Source organism: Mirounga leonina, unplaced genomic scaffold (assembly GCF_011800145.1).
Source record: "Mirounga leonina isolate KUSES-001 unplaced genomic scaffold, KU_Mleo_1.0 Mir_177, whole genome shotgun sequence".
NCBI lineage: Eukaryota > Metazoa > Chordata > Mammalia > Carnivora > Phocidae > Mirounga > Mirounga leonina.
The window spans coordinates 5211827-5235383 of record NW_023270459.1 but is presented as its reverse complement, the minus strand read 5'-3'; the positions used below and the strand labels follow the sequence as shown (position 1 = coordinate 5235383).

Sequence of the window (23557 nt, the reverse complement as noted above, 5' to 3'; positions counted from 1 at the left end):
TGAGGTATAATGTACATACAGAAAAACGCACCTTCTTTTGGTGTGCGGTTTTGAGTTTTGACAAATGTATACGTCACATAACCACCACAGTTGAGATATACAGCATTTCATCACTTGAAGAGGTAGATTCCTGGCACCCCTTTATGGTCAATCCCTACCCTCTGAACCCAAACCCTGACAACAATTGATCTGATTTCTTTCTTTGAAGCTCACCTTTTCCAGAACTTGGCCTTTTGTGTCTGGCTTCTTTCACTTAGCATGATGTTTTCAAAATTCACCTAGGTTGTGCCACAGGCATTTAAAAAAAAAAAAAAAAAATCCCTTATGGAAAATCCCAAACATACAAGTCAAGGATCTCTGTCTGACGCCGAATTTCAAGTTACCAACTCATGGCCCGCTCCGCAATTTCCTCTGTAAGCATTTTGACGTGTACCTTGAAAAATCAAAACTGTTTTTTGTCTTAACGATAATACTATTATTCCACTTCAGGTAAAATCTTTTGGCAAGACTACTTCATACTAGATGGTGCGTACTTCCTACCTCGGCGCGTTCGGAGGCACAGAAGGTCTGGGGCTCCCGGATTTTGAGCCCTGCGCAGCTCAGGGGATCTAATCCTCCTAAACATAATCTTAAGGGGGCGGGGCCGTCTCGCAGGTGTAGCCAGTGCGCGTGCGCGGAGAGGCGCACCGTCTCGGCCGCCGTAGTTCGCCTTCCCACGTGGGTGCCTCGTAGTCATGGCGGCTTTCCGGAAGCCAGTGCTGCTCGGACTTCGAGACACTGCAGTGCGCGGCCGCCCCACGGGGCCGGGCGCCTGGACTGCTAGCAAGCTGGGCGGCCTTCCGGTGAGGTGGAGCGCCGGAGCCGGGGTCGGCGGGTGCTGGTGAGGGCTACGGGCTGAGGGAGGGGCCGAGGTCCCTGAGCAGAGCCGGAGTCTGAGCGCTTCCCCTGCCCTCAGGACGCCCTGCCGGCGGTAGCAGCGCCGAGGCCAGTGTGTGAACGTTGCAGGCAGCCTCTTGCCCTGGTCGTGCAGGTGTACTGTCCGCTGGAAGGCTCCCCGTTTCACCGGCTACTGCACGTGTTCGCTTGCCCCTTCCCCAGGTGCGGCCGCGGCGGGACGCGCAGGTAGGCGGGGAAGTTCCGAGCTGCCTCGGGGTTTTATGCCGAGTGGGCGGGAGCTTGGGGGCCACACCTGCCGTACCGGATAGGGCTGGCCAGCTGGCTGGTGGTCAGCGATGGAGCCTCACTGCCATTTATTTCTTACCCCGAAGCTGGAAGGTGTTTCGTTCCCAGTGCCTGCAGATGCGAGAGAGGGAGGCGCAGGACGCTCAGGTAAACCGGTTGTGATAAGCATATTATGACTTGCTGTAATTTGAGGGTATTTTCTAGAATATTGTTTAAGATAAACTTTCAGCCGTGGCCTTTGGAAGTACGTTGGAATGGTTTTTGCACTTTTCTGAACTGTGAAGTGCTATCTCCTTAAGATTTTGTTCTTTTTTTCTTTTAATATACACTGGAGGCCTTGAGGCACATAATTCGCTGTTTCTGTTTGGGAAAAAAGTATGGATGTATACATATATGTGTTTGTGTGTAATACATATATATGTGTTTATAGTAAACATAGTTCCTGTGATACCTGTACATGTATATAGCAAACGATCAGAAAAAAGTTTGAATTTATTGAATTAAAAGGTTGGGCAATTTGGTAGCTGCAGAACAAAATTCAGTCTCCTTTTGCCTGTAAATGTCCGCTTATGTATGTATATACACTGAGTTCTAAACGTGTGCCAGGCATGGTACCAGCAGTACCAGGAATGAAAAGATGAAACCAATGGTGTCTGCCTATATTTGTCAGGGTTGGGTTGCAGGTAATAGAAAAACACTGACTTTTTAAAGCCGAGACAGAATTAGGTTTTTACTATCACTGGATAGGTTGGAAGGGGCCGCTCCAGGAACGAACCACACCTCAGAACTGGCCTGTCAAGGAGCTGTTATACCACCTACCCCACCTGCAGTCAGAAAGCTGAGATGTGATCTGGTGAAGCGGAAGCTGCCCTTGTTAGATCTTTTGGCTCCAGGTCCCTGCTTTATCACTTTTGCTTCTTGGCCTCTCTTTCCACCTCATTCTGTTTCAAGTTTGTGTCTCCCTAATGGACCTGATTAGCCAGCCCTTGATCATATCTGAACCCCTAGCTGCTAAGGAGTCTGGGAAATGTAGTTCTCTCCTGCTAGCTTCTGTAGTACATGAAGCACAGCTGAAAGAGTTGGGAATAGATGGTTGAAGAAACCACTGTACTACATTTGCCACGCTGCCCCTGGAAAGGGAAGAGACTTATTGTTACCTCCAGCATGCTTTTGAGTGCATGGGGACCAGGAAGTTGAATCAGAATGTGCAAGAGGGGAAGGTGCTGTGTGAAGGCTCCCTCGAGAAGGTGAAGGAATGTGGTAGCTCAAGCCAAGGGAATAGGTGAGATCGCTCAAGTGTGCTTGGGCTTCATTCACTGAATATTCTTCCAGAAACAGGAAAATGGCCTTGCCGCAGAGGATTGGTGTGAAGGTGCAGGTGACTGGGGAAGTGACAGTGAGGAGGCGCCGCCACCACAGCTTACCTTGGATTTTGGAAATGATTCCAGTAGTGCCAGAGACATAGACTGTACTGCCCAGCTGCAAGATCTCCACCTGCAGGATGCTGTCCCGGGTGCTGCTTCTCCTGTTTCTCCTGGGGAGGAGATGGCCTTGCCTTCTGAGGTGCCACAGTTCCTGCCATATTACATCTGTGTTGTGGATGAGGAGGATTACAGGGAGTTCGTCAGCCTAGAGCACGCTCATAGCCTTCTAAGGGAGTATCAACAGAAAGAAGGAATGGATATGGAACAGTTGCTTTCCCAAAGGTGAGAACGTGTGCTGCTGAGTCTGAGAGGGGACTTGATCAGGAAGCTGCCACAGTAGGTACCCTTTGGTTTGATTCTAGTACTTGGGGAAACTTTTTCAAGCAGAGCTTGTATGTGTAGGACCTTTCTGCTTTGCTCCTCTTGGATGACAAAGGGAAACAGAGACAAGGCAATCTTACCAGCCACCCTTGAGTTAGCTGGGAAACACTGCTCTGTTTCTAAGTACCCTCAAGAAGATGAACAAAGAAGTTAGGGGTGACAGCTTGTACAGAAGAACGTGTGTTTACTATCTCTTTAACTTTATTTTTTGTCTTTAAATGATTGGCTCAGACAGGTAAGTTAGAAAAATGCCATTTGTTTTTTGACTCTTGGCTGTGGCTCAAGAACTGGCCTGGGACGTCAGAGACCCGCCCAGAGCTTCAGCCTCACCAGTGAAATGAGAGTCGTGTTGATATCTCTGTTGTCTGTCTTATCAGATGGTTTTAGGAGTCACTTGAGAGAATAGGTCCTAAAAGGCTTTATAAACCAAAGCTCTATAAAGAAATAAGAATGATCATTTTTGCTATTATAATAGAATTATGATAGGATATTTGGAGAGATGACGTGGTTCTTTTTTTTTTTACTATTATATTATGTTAATTACCATACATTACATCATTAGTTTTTGATGTAGTGTTCCATGATTCATTATTTGCGTATAACACCCAGTGCTCCATGCAGAACGTGCCCTCTTTAATACCCATCACCAGGCTAACCCATCCTCCCACTCCCCTCCCCTCTAGAACCCTCAGTTTGTTTCTCAGAGTCCATAGTCTGTCATGGTTTGTCTCCCCCTCCAATTTCCGCCCCCTTCATTTATTCCTTCCTGACCTGGTTCTATACCAGAGCTGTTTCCTTTGTAAGCTTTTCGGAATAATGTTGGACTGCTTGCAGACTGGTTGGTGTTGAAAAATAATCCATAGTGGGGAAAGACATGGAGATAGTCAATGGGCATAAAGACTTTTAAAATTGCAAATAATTATCCCAGAGTTGAAAATGGCAAGGGAGCAGGGCTTGGGAGAAGGGTGTGTAGGGGATTACTGTTAGATATTACAAGGTATTAAATTTACGATTTTTTTTTTAAGATTTTATTTATTTATTTGACAGAGAGAGACACAGCGAGAGAGGAAACACAAGCAGGGGGAGTGGGAGAAGGGGAAGCAGGCTTCCCGCAGAGCAGGGAGCCTGATGTGGGGCTCGATCCCAGGACTCTGGGATCATGACCTGAACCGAAGGCAGACGCTTAACGACTGAGCCACCCAGGCGCCCCAAATTTACGATTTTTTAAAAAGGTTTCCTGGGCACCTGGGTGGCTCAGTTGGTTAAGCGACTGCCTTCGGCTCAGGTCATGATCCTGGAGTCCCTGGATCGAGTCCCGCATCGGGCTCTCTGCTCAGCGGGGAGCCTGCTTCTGCCTCTGACCCTCCCCCCTCTCATGTGCTCTCTCTCTCTCTCATTCTCTCTGTCTCAAATAAATAAATAAAATCTTTAAAAAAATAAAATAATAAAATAAAAATAATAAAAAGGTTTCTTGGGGCGCCTGGGTGGCTCAGATGGTTATGCGTCTGCCTTCGGCTCAGGTCATGATCCCAGGGTCCTGGGATTGAGCCCCGCATCAAGCTCCCTGCTCCACGGGAAGCCTGCTTCTCCCCCTCCCTCTGCCACTCCCCTTGCTTGTGTTCCCTCTCTCGCTGTGTCTCTGTCAAATAAATAAATAAAATCTTTTAAAAAAATAAATAAAAAATAAAAAGGTTTCTTTATTTTAGAGTGAGCGAGGCGGGACGGAGAGGGGCAGAGGTAGAGAGAGAATCCCAAGCAGACTCTGCACTGAGCTCAGAGCCTGACGTGGGGCTTGATCCCACAACCCTGAAACCACGAACTTCGCCAAAACCAAGAGTCTGACCCTTAACTGACTGCACCACCCAGGCGCTGCTTAAATTTATGATTTTTAAATTATGTGCATTATCTTGTTTGCTCTTCTAAATATTGTAATTCTCTGGATATAGAGACTCAGAAGTGTTTTTTGCTTTTCTTTTTTTAGTCTTCCTAGTGATGGTGATGAAAAATATGAGAAGACCACAATTAAAAGTGGAGATAAGATATTTTACAAATTCATGAAGAGAATTGCTGCTTGTCAGGAGCAGATTTTGAGGTAGAGGCACATTTTCTTTTATTGTTTTTCTTGATTACAAAAGCAATACATGTTAGTTTGGAAAATACTGGGAAATATAATGAGAAAACCAAAATCTAATTTCCACAAACTGAGAGGCTACGTTTTAGTGTATTATGTTCGCTTATTTTTTATACATTTGGACGTATGTACATGGGTAGGACTTGTGTGGGGTTTTTTGTTTGTTTTTTAAAGCTTTATTTATTTATTTTAGAGAGAGAGGGAGAGAGCATGAGCCAGGAGGGGGAGAAAGAATCTCAAGCTGACTCCAGGCTGAGCACTGAGCCTGATGTGGGGCTCGATCTCATGACCTGGAGATCAAGACCTGAGCCGAAACCAAGAGTTGGGTGCTTAACCAACTGTGCCACCCAGCCGCCTCAGGAAATATGTGTTTTTAAAAAACATAATTTGGGGGGCACCTGGCTGGCTCAGTCAGCAGAGCATGCAACGCTTGATCTCGGGGTTGTGAGTTCGAGCCCCATGTTGAGTGTAGAGATTACTTAAAAACTAAAAAAAAAAACCCCATAATTTGGATCATATACTGTGATTTTTTTTTTAAAGATTTTATTTATTTGACAGAGAGAGCAAGAGAGCACAAGCAGGGGGAGCAGCAGAGGGAGAAACAGGTTCCCTGCTCAGCAGGGCTCGATCCCAGGACTGAGATCATGAGCTGAGCTGAAGGCAGACGATTAACTGACTGAGCCACCCAGGTGCCCTAGTATGATTTTTTTTTTTTTTTTAAAGTAATCTCTACAATATCTTTTCAGTACATTGAGAACTTTGATTTTTTATTTAAGATTTTTTTTTAAAGATTTTATTTATTTGAGAGGAGAGGGAGAAAGAGAGAGCATGAGCAGGGGGAGGGGCAGAGGGAGAGGGAGAAGCAGATTCCCTGTTGAGCTGGGAGCCGGATGCAGGGCTCATCCTGGCACTCCGGGATCATGACCTGAGCCGAAGGCAGAGGCTTAACCAACTGAGCCACCCAGCTGCCCTCAACTTTTTATTTCCTCAGAACTTTCTCTCTAACCAAAGGTAACAATTTATTGTGTTTGATTTCCTGTGTTTTCTTGTAGGAGTTTTTGGTTTTAGTTTTTACATTTAGGGGTCTGTGATCCATTTTGAGTTAATTTTTGTATATAATGTATGAGGGTGAAGGTTCTTTTTTTGTATGAATATGCAATTGTTGCAACACCAGTTTCTATTACTGATCACTTTTGTCTCGCCTTTCAGTTACTAAGAGAGGAGTGTCAAAACTTTCAGCTATGATTATAGATACGTCGTCTTCTTTTAATTCTGTTAAAGTTTGTCCCATGCATTTTGGTACTGTTTTAAGATGTATGCACTTGTAGGATTATTTATCTGATGAATTGATCCTGTTATAATTATAAATAAATGTTGCTATTTATTTGTTGATGCTTCTTCCTTGGATTGTATTTGATCTCCTGTCGGTATAGCCACACTAGCTTTCTTTTGTTTAATGTTTGTATGGTTGATCTTTTTTATACTGTTTACTTTTAGCCTCTTCCTTTAAATATAGAGTGGTTTTTTTTTAAGTTATTTGATTTCTTTAAAGTAAAAAAGAAAAAAAAAAACCAGTTTACTTATTTCTCCCACCCTGATCCCTCAACTCTGGAAACCACCAATTTCTTCTCTATGAGTTTGGTTTGTTTTTTGTTTTTTTTAGGTCCTGCCTGTAAGTGATTTCACACAGTATGTCTTTCTCTGTCTGGCTTATTTCACTTAGCACTAGGCCCTGGAGGCCCATCCATGCTGTCGCAAATGTCAAGATTTCCTTCTTTATGGCTGAGTGTTCTGTTGTGTGTTGTATGTGTATATGTATGTGTACATGTATATACACACACAACACACACACATGTACGCACACAGACCACGATTTCTTTATCCATTTATTTGTCGTTGGACACTTGGGTTGCTTACATGTCTTGGCTATTGTAAATAATTCTGCAGTGAACATGAGGCTAGTTCTCTTTCTTGAGTTCGTGTTTTTGTCTCCTTTGAATAAATACCCAGAAATGAGCGTGCTGGATCATATGGTAGTTCTGTTTCTAATTTTTTGAGGGACGTCCATACTGTTTGCCACAGTGGCTGCACCAGTTTGCATTCCCACCAACAGTGCACGAGGGTTCCCTTTTCTCCACATCCTCGCCAACACTTGTTATTTTTTGTCTTTTTGATAATTGCCGTTCTGACAGGGGTGAGGTGATATTTAAAGTATACTTTTTAAACAGCTTATATATATGGGTCTTGCGTTTATTTTATCCAGACTGTTTGCTTTCTACATAGGGTCTTGAGTCCATTTAATGTAATTATTGGTGGCGGTGGGTTAATTTTGTCACTCTGGTATTGCCTTTTTTCCTTTTTAGTTTTTTTGTCCGTCTGCTCCCTTTTGTTTTAACCTTATTTTCAGTGAATTGAATATTGTTAATTTATGATTTTATGTCTTTCCTGTTGCCATAAACAGTGTTGCTTTAGTGATTATAATGTGCATCTTGGACTTCCTGCAGTCTGCCTTCACACAGTAGGTGCTACTTTATGAACTAAGAACCATAGCACAGAATCCTGTTTACCTTTCCCCTGCCCTTTGTGATCTTGTTTTCACATGTTCACTTCTCTATGTGCTTTATATCCCATAATGTATTATTATTTTTGTTTGAAATAATAGTTTTTAAGGATAATATATATACAGTAAAATTAAAAATAATGATTGGGGGTGCTTGGCTGGCTTAGTCGGTAGAGCATGCAGCTCTTGATCTCAGGGTTGTGAGTTCAAGCCCTGCATTGGGTATAGAGATTACTTAAAACAAAAAATAAAATCTTTTAAAAAATAATGAAAATAAAGATCAGAAGGTCTTTTATATTTATCGACCTGTTTACTCTTTTTGTGCTCTGCATTCCTTCATGCTGAGCTTCCATCTGGTATATCCCTTAAGTCTGAAGGACTTCTGATTTTTTTTTTTTTTTTTTTTTTTTTACAATGCAAGCTTAGGGGCGCCTGGGTGGCTTAGGTGGTTGAACATCGGGCTGTTGATCTCAGATCTTGATTGCAGGGTTGTGAGTTCAAGCCTTGCATTGGGCGTGGAGCCTACTTAAAAATAAGTAAGTAAGTAAGTAAATAAGTAAAATAAAAATAAAGTGTGGGTTTGTTGGAGATAGCCATGAAGGTTTTGTCTACAAATGTATTTGTTAATATTTCTTTTAATAGACATTTTATTGGATATACAATTTGTTTTTTATTGCTTTCCATTCAACACTGGAAAGATTTTGTTCCATTGACTTGTTGCCTTTTAGTGTTTCTGTTAGAAATTAGCTGTAATTCTTATTGTTGTTCTTACGTTTGTTATATTTATGTAATTAAACTATTATGTACTTCAGTGACTGTATGTTTTAATATATCCTGCGTGGGATTTGCTGAACTTTTTGGATTTTTGCATTGATGTCTATTCATGAATTTTGGGAAAATGTTGGCCATTATCTCTTCAAATATTTTTTCTGTCCTTTTTCCTTTTTCTAGGACTCTAGTTACTTGTATGTTTAGACATACAATTTGAAATTGTCCCATGGTTTTTAAAGACCCTGTTTCTTTTTTTAAATTGTTTTCACTTTTTGTTTCATTTTGGATATTTCTGTTTTCTTCAGATTCACAGATTTTTTGTTGTTGTTTCCTACCTGCTGTTAACTTTTATTGAATGAAATTCTTTATTCAGCTACAGTGTTTTTCATTTCTAGCATTTCTCTTTCAGTTTCCATTTCTGTGCTGACTTCCTTATCTGTTTATGCATGTATACCTTTTCTGCTAGATTCTTTTATATGTTTATTATTATTATTTTAAAGATTTTATTTATTTATTTGATAGACACAGAGAGAGAGAGAGAGAGCACAAGCATGGGGAGCGGCAGGGAGAGGGAGAAGCAGGCTCCCCGCTAAGCAAGGAGCCCAGTGTGGGGCTCGATCCCAGGACCCGGGGATCATGACCTGAGCCGAAGGCAGATGCTTAACAAACTGAGCCACCCAGGTGCCCCTATATGTTTTTGTTTTTGTTTTTAAGATTTTTTATTTATTTATTTGAGAGAGAGAATGAGAGAGAGAGAGCATGAGAGGGGGGAGGGTCAGAGGGAGAAGCAGACTCCCCAGTGAGCAGGGAGCCCGATGGGGGACTCGATCCCGGGACTCCAGGATCATGACCTGAGCCGAAGGCAGTCGCTTAACCAACTGAGCCACCCAGGCGCCCGCCCCTATATGTTTATTATGGATATTTTATTATTTGTTTGTTTTATCCCCCTTCCACTGACATTTTAAAGTCTTCTTCTGGTAACTCCACTCTTGTCTGTGGGTATTTTTTTTTTTTTTTTTTAAGATTTTCTTTCTTTATTTCAGAGAGAGAGTGCACAAGCAGGGTGAGGGACAGGCAGAGGGAGAAGCAGGCTCCCTGCTGAGCAGGGAGCCCATGAGGGACTTGATCCCAGGACCCTGAGATCATGACCTGAGCTGAAGGCAGCAGATGCTTAACCGACTGAGCCACCCCAGCGCCCCTGTGGGTATTCTTATATTGACTTTTTTTGTGGCTTAAATTTTTCTGCTGCTCTTGGGGCACCCGGGTGGCTCAGTTAAGTGTGCGACTCTTGATTTTGGCTCAGGTCATGAGACCGAGCCCTGCGTTGGGCTCTGCACTGAGTGTGGAGCCTGCTTAGGGTTCTGGTTCTCTCTCTCCCTCTTGCTCTGCCCTCTGCACCCCCCCCCAGCTTATGCACACACTCTCTCTCAAATAAATAAATTAATTTTCTGCTGTTCTGTATATCTAATTTCTTTTTATTGTTTACCATTGTATGTTGAAGAACAGTAGATACTGAAGTAAATATTTACTCCTTAGAAGGGTGTGTCCCTTCTTCTGTAAGGCTAGTAGTATGGAGATCCAAGTCTGCTTACTCTGTGGTTGAGCTCTGTCTGGACTTTGTTGCAGTTGTAGTTAGATTTGGTTCAACATTGGCTTTAGTGCCTTCATCCAGACTTTGAATCAAACATTGACAAGACTTCAGATATCTTGCTGATCTCTACAGGCTTGCTGCTAGGTTTTGGGCCTTTGGATTTTCTTTGCTCTCTGGTTTTGCTCCTGGTACTCTGCAAGAAGGAAGCAAAGTTTGCAAAGCATGGTCTCTGATGTTGAAATGTGATTTGTGTATGGTCCTTCTTCAGGGTCTATTGTTTCCTTGCTCTAGGTATTCCTGGAGTGGAGAACCACTTTTTTTGACCTGCCCTACATCAGAAGTCACTGAGCTCCCAGCCTGCAGCCACTGTGGAGTCCAAAGGACATTTGAGTTTCAGCTTATGCCAGCACTGGTCAGCATGCTCAGAAGCACTAATTTAGGTAATAAGCCCTTTATTTTTTTATTTTTTATTTTTTAAAGATTTTATTTATTTGAGAGAGAGAGAATGAGAGAGAGAGCACATGAGAGGGGGGAGGGTCAGAGGGAGAAGCAGACTCCCTGCCGAGCAGGGAGCCCGATGGGGGACTCGATCCCGGGACTCCAGGATCATGACCTGAGCTGAAGGCAGTCGCTTAACCAACTGAGCCACCCAGGCGCTCCAATAAGCCCTTTATTAATTTGAGTTTGTGGATTTATTGCACTAATATGGAATTATTTTACAAGGAAAGGCTATCATTTCATTTTTGTTGACTTATAAAATGTAAGCATATTACAAAAAATTTGGGAAATTTATAATCCAACCAATCCAACACAAACACTGATACCATTTTGTCGGCTTTTTTTTTTTTTTTTTAAGATTTTATTTATCTGAAAGAGAGAGAGAGCACAAGCAGGGGGAGTGGCAGAGGGAGAGGGAGAAGCAGATTCCCTGCTGAGCAAGGAGCCGGCCGGGGGGGCTTGATCCCAGGACCCTGGGATCATGACCTGAGCTGAAGGCAGATGCTTAACTGACTGAGCCACCCAGGTGCCCCCATTTTGTCGGTTTAAGGCCAAGCTGTTTTCTGTCCTTAAAATTATTTTCATAGCGGGAGCCCCTGGCTGGCTAGGTTGGTGGAGTATGTGACTCTTGATGTCAGGGCTGTGAGTTCAAGCCCCACATTGGGGTAGAGTTTACTTAAAAAAAAGAAACAAACAAACAAAAAACTTAAATAGCATTGTACTATAGTCAAAATTTATTATTATTTAAAAAAACTGGGGGCGGAGGGGACAAATAACTTTTACAGGGGTACCTGGCTGGTTCAGTTGGAAGAGCATGTGACTCAATCTTGAGGTCATGAGTTTGAGACCCATGTTGAGTGTAGCGATTACTAAAAATTATTTTGAAAAACTTTAAAAATTAAAAAATGTTTTAAAAAATAATTTGGGACACCTGGCTGGCTCAGTTGGTAGAGCACGTGACTTGATCTTGGGGTTGTGAGTTTAAGCCCCATGTTGGGCATAGAGCGTACTTAAAAAAATTTAAAAATAAACTTAGGGGTGCCTGGGTGGCTCAGTTGGTTAAGCATCTGATTTTGGCTGTGGTCATGATCTCAGGGTCCTGGGATCAAGCCTTGCGTTGGGCTCTGTGCTCACTGGGGAGACTGCTCGTCCCTCTGCCTCTCCCCCTGCTCATGCTCAAGTGCTCTCTCTCTCTCTCAAATAATAAAATCTCTTAAAAAAATTTTTTTAAATAACTTTTACGTGATTATAGTTATTATTTTGTCATCATTATATAGTCTTTCTAAACAAAAATTAAGTTTTTATAATAAAAGTAATGGGGCACCTGGCTGGCCCCGTCAGTAGAGCATGTGACTCTTATCTTGGTCATGAGTTCAGGCCACACACTGGGCGTAGAGCAGGGCTCACTCTTACAACCCTGAGATCATGACCTGAGCTGAAACCACGAGTTGGATGCTCAACCAACCAAGCCACCCAGGCACCCCTAAGTTTATTTTTTTTGTAATCTCTATCCCCGATTTTAGCTTGAACTCATAATCCCGAGATTGAGAGTTGCATGCTCTTCTGACTGAGCTGTTATATTAACGGTATTAATTCTTCTAATTCATCAACATGGATGTCTTTCCATTTATTTGTGTCTTTCATTTCCTTCAGTAGTGTTTTATAGGTTTCAGTGTACAAGTCTTTTGCCTACTTGGTTAAATTTATTCCTGAGTATTTTATTTTTTTAATCTTTTTTTTTTTGGATTGATTGTTTATCCTGCAACTTTGCTGAGTGTATTTATGAGAGGCTGTGAAAGCAATGCTCAAAGAAAAAGTTAGAGTTGAAAACACATATGTTTAAAAACAAAGATCTCCAGGGCGCCTGGGTGGCTCAGTCGGTTAAGCATCTGCCTTTGGCTCGGGTCATGATCCCAGGGTCCTGGGATCGAGCCCCGCATCGGACTCCCTGCTGCGTGGGAGGCCTGCTTCTCCCTCTCCCACTGCCCCTGCTTGTGTTCCCTCTCTCGCTGTGTCTCTCTCTGTCAAATCTTAATCTGGGTCTCTCTCTCTGTCAAATAAATAAATAAATAAAATCTTTATTTTTTATTTTTATTTTTTTAAGATTTGACAGAGAGAGAGACCCAGGACCCTAGGATCATGACCCGAGCCGAAGGCAGATGCTTAACCGACTGAGCCACCCAGGCGCCCCAAATAAAATCTTTAAAAAAATAAAAAATAAAGATCTCAAATCAGTGACCTAACATACATTGCAAGGAACTTAAGAACAACCAACCAACCAAAGGTGGCAAAAGAAAGGAAGAAATAAAGGCTAAAGCAGAGATTTCAAAGGAGAATATAGACACAATAGGAAAAATACATGAAACCGAATTTTTTTGTGTGGATATTTAGGTTTTTCTACATAGAAGGTAAAATCATCTGCAACAGAGATCATTTTATTTCTTCCTTTACAATTTTGCCTTTTATTTCTCTTTTTTTTTGCTTAATTCCTCTAAAACTTCTGTGTTGATTAGAAGTGGCAAAAGTGGGCATCCTAATCTTGTTCCTGATTGAGGAATTTCCCTTCTGTTTTTGGAGTTCTTTTTATCACTACAGGGTGTTGATTTTTGTCAAATGCCTTTTCTGCATCAATTGAGATGATCGTGCAGTTCTATTTATTTTATTAACGTGTATTACATTGATTTTTGTATATTTAACCACCTTTGCGTGTTAGGGTAAATCTTACTGGATCATGGTGTATAAATCTTTTTTTTTTTTAAGATTTTATTTTTAAGTAATCTCTACACCCAACATGGGACTCAAGCTCAGAACCCTGAGATCAAGAGTCACAGGGTCTACCAACTAAACCAGCCAGGCACCCTGCTGTATAAATCTTTTTAATAAGCTCTTGGATTTTGTTTGCTAGTATTTTGTTGAGTATTTTTGTATCTTATATTTATTTATTTTTTTAAGATTATTTAAGCAACCTCTTTATCCAGTGTAGGGCTTGAACTCACAACCCCGAGATCGAGATCCTCATCTACCCACTAAGCCAGCCAGACACCTTGTATCTTACATTTATAAGGGATATTGGTCTATAATTTTCTTGTAGTGTCTTAGTCTAGACTTGGTATTAAGATAATGCTTGCCTTGGGGCACCTGGCTGGCTTGGTTGATGCAGCATGCAACTCTTATTTATTTACTTATCTAATTGGGTTTTTTTTATGTTTTTTTGTGTGTATGTTTCTGTATGTTTTTTTTTTTAAAGCAGGCTCCATGCACAGCACGGAGCCGAACATGGGGCTCGAGTTCAAAACTGAGCTGAAGGCCTGAGCTGAGATCAAGAGTTGGACACTCAACCGACTGAGCCACCTAGGCACCCCACATTCAACTCTTGATCTCGGGGTTGTGAGTTTGAGCCCCATGTTGGGTGTAGTGTCTACTTAGAAAATAAATTCCTTGTAGAATGAGTTAGTGATCATTCCCTTCTCTTTAGTTTTTTGGTGGAGTTTAGGAAGGATTGGTGTTCTTTGTTATTATTTTTTTTTTTTTAAGATTTTATTTATTTATTCATGAGAGAGAGAGAGACAGAGGCAGAGGGAGAAGCAGGCTCCCCGCGGAGCAGGGAGCCCGATGCGGGACTCGATCCCAGAACCCTGGGATCATGACCTGAGCCGAAGGCAGACGCTTAACCAACTGAGCCACCCAGGCGTCCCAGGATTGGTGTTCTTTGAATGTTTTGTCATATTCACTAGTTAAACCATCTAGTTCTTGGCTTTTGTGTTGTTGGGTGATTTTTGATTACTGGTTCAATCTCCTTACTAGTTACAGGTCTGTTCAAATTTTCTATTTCTTGAGTCAGTTTTGGTAGATTGCATGTTTTGGTAGTTTGTCCATTTCATTTAGGTTATCTGATTTATTGCTATACAACTTATAATACTTTTTTTTCTATAAAATTAGTAATGTCCCTACTTTATTTTTGATTTTGGTGATTTGAGTCTTCTCTCTTTTTTTTCTTAGTCATTCCAGGTAAAGATTTGTTGACTTTCTAGATTTTTCTCTATTGTTTTATAGTCTGCATTTTTAAAATCTCTATCTTTTATTTTTTCTTCTGCTAGCTTTGGTTGGTTGGTGGTCTTTTCTAATTCCTCAAGGTATACAGTTAGGTCATTGATTTGAGATCTTTGTCCTTTTTTTTTTTTTTAAGTTTTATTTATTAGTTTGAGAAATAGTGAGCAAGTAAGGGGAAGGGCAAAGGGAAAGTGAGAATCCTGAAGCAGACTCCCCATTGAGCTCAGAACCCCACACAGGGCTTGATCCCAGGGCCCTGAGATCATGACCTGAGCTGAAATTAAGAGTAGGCACTTAACCAACTGAGCCACCCAGGCACCCCTCTTTGTTTTTAATGTATGTGTTTGTGCTTCTAATTTTCCACTTAGCACTGCTTTTACTACATCTGATAAGATTTGGTATTTCGTGTTTTTGTTTTCATTTGTCTCAAATAAATATTGTCTAATTGCCCTTAATGATTTCTTCTTTGACCTCTTGGTTATTTAAAAGTGTTTTATTTAATTTCCACATATTTGTGAATTTTCCAGTTTTATTACTTATTTCTAGTTTCATATCATTGTGATTAGAAAAGATAACTTTGTGTGATTTCAATCTTTCTAATTTATTGAGACTTACTTTGTGGCCTAACATATGGTATATCCCAGAGAATATTCTACGTGCACTTGAAAAGAATGTGTTTACTGCTGTAGTTGAGTGTTCTGTATGTGTCTTTTTTTTTGGGGGGGGGGGGGGTATGTGCCTGTTAGTGGTAATTGATTTATAGCCTTGTCAAAACCTTTGTTTCTTTATTGATCTTATGTTTGGTTGTTTCATCCATTACTATAAGTAGGGTATTGAAGTCAACTATTATTGTAGCACTATTTTTCCCTTCAATTCTGTCAGTTTTTGCTTCATACATTTTGGGCCTCTTCATATAGAAGTATATATGTTTATAATTGTTATACTATGTGCTTAGAATATATTTTTCTATCCTTTTTCTTTCATTCTCTTTGTGTCCCTGTATCTAGAGAGTCTCTAATAGATAGTGTACAGATGGATCTTTTTTTTTTCTTGTTATATCCAATCTGCCAGTGCCCTTTTTTAATGGAGCTTAATCCATTTACATTTAATGCCATTATTGGTAAAGAAGGATTGACTTCTGCCCTATAGCTATTTCTTTTCTGTATGTCTTATAATATTTTTGTTTCTCAATTAATTCTTCCATGACTGACTGTTTCTTTCTTTTTTGTATTTAGGTGATTTTGGAGGGGTGGGTTGTATAACATTCAGATTCCTTTTCATTTTTTTAGTTACTCATTTAGTAGTTACTTTGGGGATTACAGTTAACATCTTAAAATTATAACAATGTAGTTGAATAATACCAACTTTGTTCTCAATAGTATACAAACACTCTGCTTCTGTATACCTCTTTGTTCCTCACTTTTTTTTTTAAAGATTGTATTTATTTATTTGACAGAGAGAGACACAGTGAGAGAGGGAACACAAGCAGGGGGAGTGGTAGAGGGAGAAGAAGGCTTCCCGCAGAACAGGAGGCCCGATGTGGGGCTCGATCCCAGGACCCTGGGATCACGACCTGAGCCGAAGGCAGACACTTAACGACTGAGCCACCCAGGCGCCCTCTTTTTTTTTTAAGATTTTATTTTTAAGTACTCTCTACACCCAGCGTGGGGCTCGAATTTACAACCCCAGGATCAAAAGTTGCATGCTTCACCTACTGAGCTAGCCAAATGCCCCAATATTACCTCATTCTTTTAGCATCCTGTGTTGCTATAGAAAGCAGTCCCATTCTGACTGTTAGTCCTTTGAATGGGAACTCTTGCTTCCAGGTCACTTTTAGAATCTTCACTTTATTCTTGTTATTTTGAAATTGTATATATTGTGCTGAGTACTTGATAGGTGTTTTGAGTTCAGAAACTCATGTCCTTCAACTTCCTTGATGATTTTCTTCCTTTTTTTTTTTTTGTTGTACCTTTATGGGAACTTCTGTTTTGATTCTGTTCTTTTTTGTTTTGATTTTTGTTTCACTTTCCAGTTTTCTTCAACTGTGTACTTTATTCATCTTTTTAGTTGTGGTAAAAAAAAAATATATATATATACATATATAACATAAAATTTAGCATCTTAACCATTTGTAAGTGTGCAATTTAGTAATGTTAAGTTTATTCAGATTGTTATGCAGCCATTCTCCAGAACTTTTTCCTCTTGCAAAACTGTAACTCTATGACCGCTAACAACTCCCCATTTCCCCCTTTCCTCAGCACCTGGCAACCACCGTTCTACTTTCTGTTTCTATGAATTTGACTACTTGAGATACCTCATATAAGTGGAATCATAGTATTTGTCCTTTGAGACTGCCTTATTTCACTTAGCATAAGGGAGGTTCATCCATGTCATACCATGTGTCAGAATTTCCTTCTTTTTTTTTTTTTTTAAAGATTTTATTTATTTATTTGAGAGAGAGAGACTGAGAGAGAGAGCACATGAGAGGGGGGAGGGTCAGAGGGAGAAGCAGACTCCCTGCCGAGCAGGGAGCCCAATGCGGGACTCGATCCCGGGACTCCAGGATCATGACCTGAGCCGAAGGCAGTCGCTTAACCAACTGAGCCACCCAGGCGCCCACAATTTCCTTCTTTTTTAAAGCTGAATAATACTCTGTAGTATGGATCTACCACATTTTGTTCATCTGTTCATTTGTTGAACACTTGGGTTGCTTCTGCTTCTTGGCTATTGTGAATATTGTTGCTATGATTATAGGTGTACAAATCTCTCTTCATGATCCTGCTTTCAGTTCTTTTGGATATATATACCAGAAGCAGAATTGCTGGATCATATGGTAATTCTATTTTTAATTCTTTGAGGAACCACCATAACATTTTCCATAGTGGCTGCACCATTTTATATTCCCAGTCAACAGCGCACAAGAATTTCAATTTCTCTACATCCTCACCAACACTTGTTTTCCGTTTTTTTGTTTTTTGTTTTGTTTTGTTTTGTTTTGATAATAACCATCCTAATGGATGTGACGTATCTGCTGTGGTTACAATTCGCATTTCCCTAATGATTAATGATGTTGAGCATCCGAATGGCTTGTTAGCCATTTACATATCATTTTAGGAGAAATGTCTACTCAAGTCTTACTGTTCATTTTGTAGTCAGGTTATATGACTTTTTGTAATTGAGTTATAAGAGTTCTTTTTATATTCTAGATATGAACCCCTTATCAGGTGTGATTTTTGCAAATGTTTTCTTCCATTTTGTAGGTTCCCTTTTCACTGTTGTGTCCTTTGGTGCACCTAAGTTTTTAATTTTGATATAGCCCAATTTGTCTATTTTTACGTCTGTTGCCTGTGCTTTTGGTTTTATATTCAGGAAATCCTTGCCATGTACTTCCTTTTAAAAAGGAAGCACACGGGGCACCTGGGTGGCTCAGTCGTTAAGCATGTGCCTTCGGCTCAGGTCATGATCCCAGAGTCCTGGGATCGAGTCCCACATCGGGCTCCCAGCTCAGCGGGGAGCCTGCTTCTCCCTCTGACCCTCTCCTCTCTCATGCTGTTTCTCTCTCTCTCTCAAATAAATAAATAAATAAAATCTTAAAAAAAAGAAAAAATTCTAAAGACAGGAAAATTCAGTATATACTAATTAAGAATATTGGAATAAATGTGTGCAAATTCAACATAAGGAAAAGTAAGTGTATGTGAAGCAGTTGCTGGATTTAGGCAGTGGGTTCTTTTACCTAGTTTCTAAACGATCCTTCTGAAGCTAAGAGAATTACATTCATTCCGTTTTTCAGTTTGAGATCATATGTATTTGGCTTTTTACTATAATAAGGAAATTTATGTCCTGCTCTACCTCCAAATATTGTAGTTTGTTTTTTTTTTAAGTTTTTTTTTTTTTATTTCTTCAAGTAATCTCTGCACCCATTGTGGGGCTTGAACTTACAACTCCGAGATCAGGAGTCACATGCTCCCCCAACTGAGCCAGCCACATGCCCCATTTTAGTATTATTTGTACTTCATTGAGGTTTATAAGTCTGTACTCTGTCACCATGATTGTCACAGCTAATAAGCTTTTGTTCTGTGTTTCAGTGGTTTGTATGTTCACACCATTCTTTTCAGTGAGCTTTTCCATTCCTGAATCTTTTATTTTGATTCTTCTCTGGCAGCTACATTCTATCAAGTGATAGCCTTAAGGAGGGCTTATAGTGGTTATTCTTACTTCAGAATGTCTGCCTTTGTTTTGAAGGACAACCCATGTATAAAATCCTGAGGTCCCGTTTTCTTTCCTCCCGACGGTGGTAGACCTGCTGCCGTCATGTCCTCACAGTGAGAGCCCCTCTGGCTCTCCTGTCATCTGCCGTGGCCCCGTTTCACAGAGAAGTACATTTTTCTCCCAATCCCTGAGATCCTTTATATTGGGATCTTTAGGCTGTGAGTGAAGTCTGAGGGTGGCCTGATTCCCCCCCACTTTGTAACCAACGTTTATGCTAGCACCTGTAGATTGTTCTTTATTCCTGAAGTCCAGTCTCTGAACTAGCGTATCTTGCTGTTGCATTGTTCCATAATCCTTTCATCCTGGGACAAGGTGGATTTTCAGACCTGCATTTAGTTTTTCTTTCCTTCTTTCTTTCTTTTGAATTTCTGAATATTTTTTCTGTTGCACGTGTAGCTTTTCTGAGAAGCAGTAACAGTTGTGTTGGTCACCTTTCTTCTCCTGTACTCCCATCTTTCCTCTTTCCCTCTGCGTTCACTGCCATTCTCTTAAGCCTTCCCTTTCTACCTGTAATTACATTTCACCTGTCTTTCCTGTTCCTTGTGGCCTATGCTGTTTCTCATTAGATGCATACTGGGGCTGTTTTGACCTCCACATAGTTTCCTCTTTCTCGGTTTCCTCTTTCTCCTACCCCTCCCTCGCCCTTCTATGCCAGGGCCCTGGGCTCAGGCCTCATGTTCAGTACTCCGCTGTTTGGTATTTTGTTCCATCTGGTTCCTTGCCGCTTCTCCTTTGCTACCCTGGTGGCTACCAGTTCCCAGACTGCAGCCACCTTACGCCCTCTGCAAAGTACATGTTGCATATTCTGCTTGGAAGTTATCTCAAATTCACCAGGTCATTTCTCCCAAATCAGCTCTATTTTGGCCTTGTTAGTTCTGTCTTTGGTGCTTTTCTTTCCATTATCCCTGCCTGCATTTTCTTTTCAAAGTGTTTGTCCTGGGGCGCCTGGGTGGCTCGGTCGTTAAGCGTCTGCCCTCGGCTCAGGTCATGATCCCAGGGTCCTGGGATCGAGCCCCGCATCGGGCTCCCTGCTCGGCGGGAAGCCTGCTTCTCCCTCTCCCACTCCCCCTGCTTGTGTTCCTGTTCTCGCTGTCTCTCTGTCAAATAAATAAATAAAATCTTAAAAAAAAAACAAGTGGTTTTCCTTTGCTCCTCCAAACCAGTTGTCTAGCTCCTCATGTTGACTTGTTTCACCGTTCTGGTATCAGCAGGAGTTCTTGCTGATCATGTTTTCTTGGTGTTATTCTTCATGGCTCTGTACATTGATAAATTTCTGTAAGCACTTAGGATTTGTGTGTGTGTGTGTGTGTGAGAGAGAGAATCCTTTTTTGGAGGTAGTGTGTTCTCTTAGTGTGATATTTATTTATGTATGTGTGTAAGTTAAGTAAGCAAGCAAGCTCCACACGCAACTTGGGGCTCGAATCATGACCCCGAGATCAAGAGTCACATGCCCAACCCACTGCCTGAGCCAGCCAGGAGCCCCATGAAATTTTTTTTAAGATTTTATTTATTTATTTATTTATTTTAGAGAGAGAGAGAGAGTGTGAGCAGAGGGAGAAGGAGAGAACCTCAAGCACAGTCCGTGCTGAGCTTGGGGCCTGACACAGGGCTCGATCTCAGGATCCTGAGATCATGACCTGAGCCGAAATCAAGAGTTGGACGCTTAACTGACTGAGTCACCCACGAACCCCCCCATTTTTTTTTTTAAGTAGGCTCAGTGTCCAGCATCGATCCCAACAAGGGCTTGAACTCACGACCCTGAAATCAAGACCTGAGCTGATATCAAGAGTCAGATGCTTGGGGCGCCTGGGTGGCTCAGTTGGTTAAGCAATTGCCTTCGGCTCAGGTCATGATCCTGAGTCCCGGGATCAAGTCCCGCATCGGACTCCCTGCTCAGCAGGGAGTCTGCTTCTCCCTCTGATCCTCCCCCCTCTCATGCTTTCTCTCTCTCAAATAAATAAATAAAATCTTTAAAAAAAAAAAAAGTCAGATGCTTAACCAGCTGTGTCACCCAGGTGCCCCCAGCCCTGTGACATATTTTTAAATGATTTTCAGTGATGGGCACCTAGGTGGCTCAGTCAGTTAAGCAAGCATTTGCCTTTGGCTCAGGTCATGATCCCAGGGTGCTGGGATCAAGCCCCACATCAGGCTCCCTGCTATGTGGGGAGCCTGTTTCTCCCTCTGCCTGCCGCTCCCCCTGCTTGTGCTCTCTCTCTGTCAAATAAATAAATAAAATCTATAAAAAAACCCTGATTTTCAGTGTCCAGTATCCTAGACAGTTATAATAAAGACTTTAAAGTATATTTCCTGTTAAATCTGCTTTTTATCATCAGCGGTCACTTACTGTGGGGAGGAATGTGGCTGAAAGGTAGTGAACACTGGTTTTCCTGTTTCCTAATTTTTTCAGCTTATCGGGTAAAATCACTCCTGTAGCAACACCAGCTACCCTGATATTGCGTCATCATTCTCCTTCTATTATCTTCTCATTGCTTAACCTCTTTGTTTTACATTGAGCACTTAAGATATGCCAGGCTCTGTTCTAAGTATCTTACATGCACTAGTTTATTTAATCATCCTCACAACAATCTTTACTTTTTTTTAAGATTTTATTTATTTATTTGAAAGAGCGTGCAAGCACGAGCACAAGTAGGGACAAGGGGCAGAGGGAGAGGGAGAAGCAACTCCCTGCTGAGTGGGGAGCCCGACATAGGGCTTGATCACAGGACCCTGTGATCCTGACCTGAGCCGAAGGCAGACTCCTAACTGACTGAGTCACCCAGGCACCCCTCTTCACAACAATCTTATAATCATGATAAATGCGGTCATTATTACAGAGCAGTGAAGTCCCTTACTCAGGTGGTAGAACTGGAATTTAAACTCAGGTAGTCTTGCTCCAGAGTCTGGGCTCTATCCACTAAGCAAACCTTTAAATAGTGAGTGTATCTCCTAACATTTCCTCTTTGTTAGAATCCTGAATATGGGGCACCTGGGTGGCTCAGTTGGTTGGGCGGCTGCCTTCGGCTCAGGTCATGATCCTGGAGTCCCGGGATCGAGTCCCGCATCGGGCTACCTGCTCGGCGGGGAGTCTGCTTCTCCCTCTGACCCTCCCCCCTCTCATGTGCTTGCTCTCTCTCATTCTCTCTCTCTCAAATAAATAAATAAAAAATAAAATCTTTAAAAAAAAAAAAAAGAATCCTGAATATGTTGTGTTTTTCAGGTCTTTCTGTAGAATTTGGAACAATTCTAATTTACACATGTAAGAAGAGTTGCTGGCCTCAAAATCATCAGACTCCCATGGAAGAACTTTGTATCCTACAAGAAGACCCAGATGAATCATTATTTAAGTAGAGCATTTCCCTTTATTTATATAAATTAAAGTAAATTTTAGTGTCCAGATTTGTGTATTTTTACTTCATTTTGACTCACAGATTATCCACTCTTTGTTGTAAGTGTGGTCCTTTCTGCTTTCTGGCACCTGTACTGGGGCTGCGGTGAGATTTAGAAGCTTCTGGCTGTGGACCCGTCTACCCTCCCAGGGCCAGTTGCTTGTCTCCACAGAGGCAGCTCAGAATGTGGCTCCTCTCCAGCCCAGATTGCGGGTGTTCCCTGCACAAGCAACCTAATGGGCTTTGTCGGAGGGAGAGCGGCCGAAGAGCCAAGGGCAGCGGTCAGCCTCTTACCCCACCTCTGCTGCCTCCGTGCTTCACTGCGCTCTGTTGCAGTCCCTGGATGTTGACCGAACCACTCGACCCACCCTGGCTTCTTGAGGTTCCCACCCTGCTATTTAGCTAGGGCCCCCTAGCTGTTTAGACCCGCCCTGTGTTCTCCCTACTCATGGTCCCCACCCTCACCCCGTCCCACCTTCTGCCCCTGCAGTATCACAGCAAAGGGGCCCCTTCTCTATTCTGGACATTGTCCCTTCTTCCAGGTGGTCACTTTTCCAATCTCCCCTTTCTCCTTTTGGTTTTTATGTTAACCCCTTCCATTCTGCTACACTTGGACAGCAGTATGAAAACATGCCCACCATCTATACAGACTTGCTTTTTGCCTGCAGAGATGAAGAAACTGCTCTAAACAGTTTGATTTGCTACTCTGGCAAATAACACATTAGGGTCCAGATTATCATGAGGAGGGGTTCTCCTGGGCAGTGTGTGACTGGTGGGAACACCACCTGATCCTGCCTCCCGGGGCACCCGAGGGAAAGTGGCTGGCTGTGTACAAACTGAACTTGCTGGTCAGTGAGGCTTTAGGCACGTAGGGGAGGAAGAATAATTTTCTCTTTACCCTTCTAGGTGCTTAGCTGAGACCCCCCCCTATAAGAAAAGACAGATTGACAGGTGAAAAACAGAAGTTTATGTGTACTTCCTATATAGATGGGAGATAACCAGACAAACTGAGTAACTCCTTGAAATGTCCCAAGCTATTACTTCAAATACCACCTTCAGCTGAAGATAAAGACATGTGGGGTGCATGGAACCAGTCACAGGAAGTTACCAGGCAAAGCACAGCAAACAACGGTAAGGTTGTTATATATTGTCAGGGAAATAGGATAATGAGAATATAAGCCCAGTGTGAACCCCTTTAAATGTAAAACTACAGGGACACCTGGCTGGCTCAGTCAGAAGAGCATGCATACCTCTTGAGTTCTAGCCCCACTTGGGAGTAGAGATTAAAAAAAGGAAAGACAAAGGCCATCAAGG

General features: G+C 41.9%; 1 protein-coding gene across 2 annotated transcripts; it reads left to right on the top strand.

Moving 5' to 3' along the window:
* Positions 1-540: 540 nt before the first annotated feature.
* PDCD2L (programmed cell death 2 like) lies at positions 541-22251 on the top strand. Of its 2 annotated transcripts, XM_035023481.1 has the most exons (7): positions 541-842; positions 956-1122; positions 1269-1329; positions 2515-2888; positions 4969-5079; positions 10332-10480; positions 22075-22251. In XM_035023481.1, exons 1-7 carry the CDS (start codon positions 735-737, stop codon positions 22203-22205), a joined length of 1101 nt encoding a protein of 366 aa, XP_034879372.1. In that variant the 5' UTR covers positions 541-734; the 3' UTR covers positions 22206-22251. The 2 variants fall into 2 exon arrangements, with proteins under 2 accessions (XP_034879372.1, XP_034879373.1); XM_035023482.1 differs by lacking the exon at positions 10332-10480 and having other exon boundaries at positions 22075-22219.
* Positions 22252-23557: the final 1306 nt, after the last annotated feature.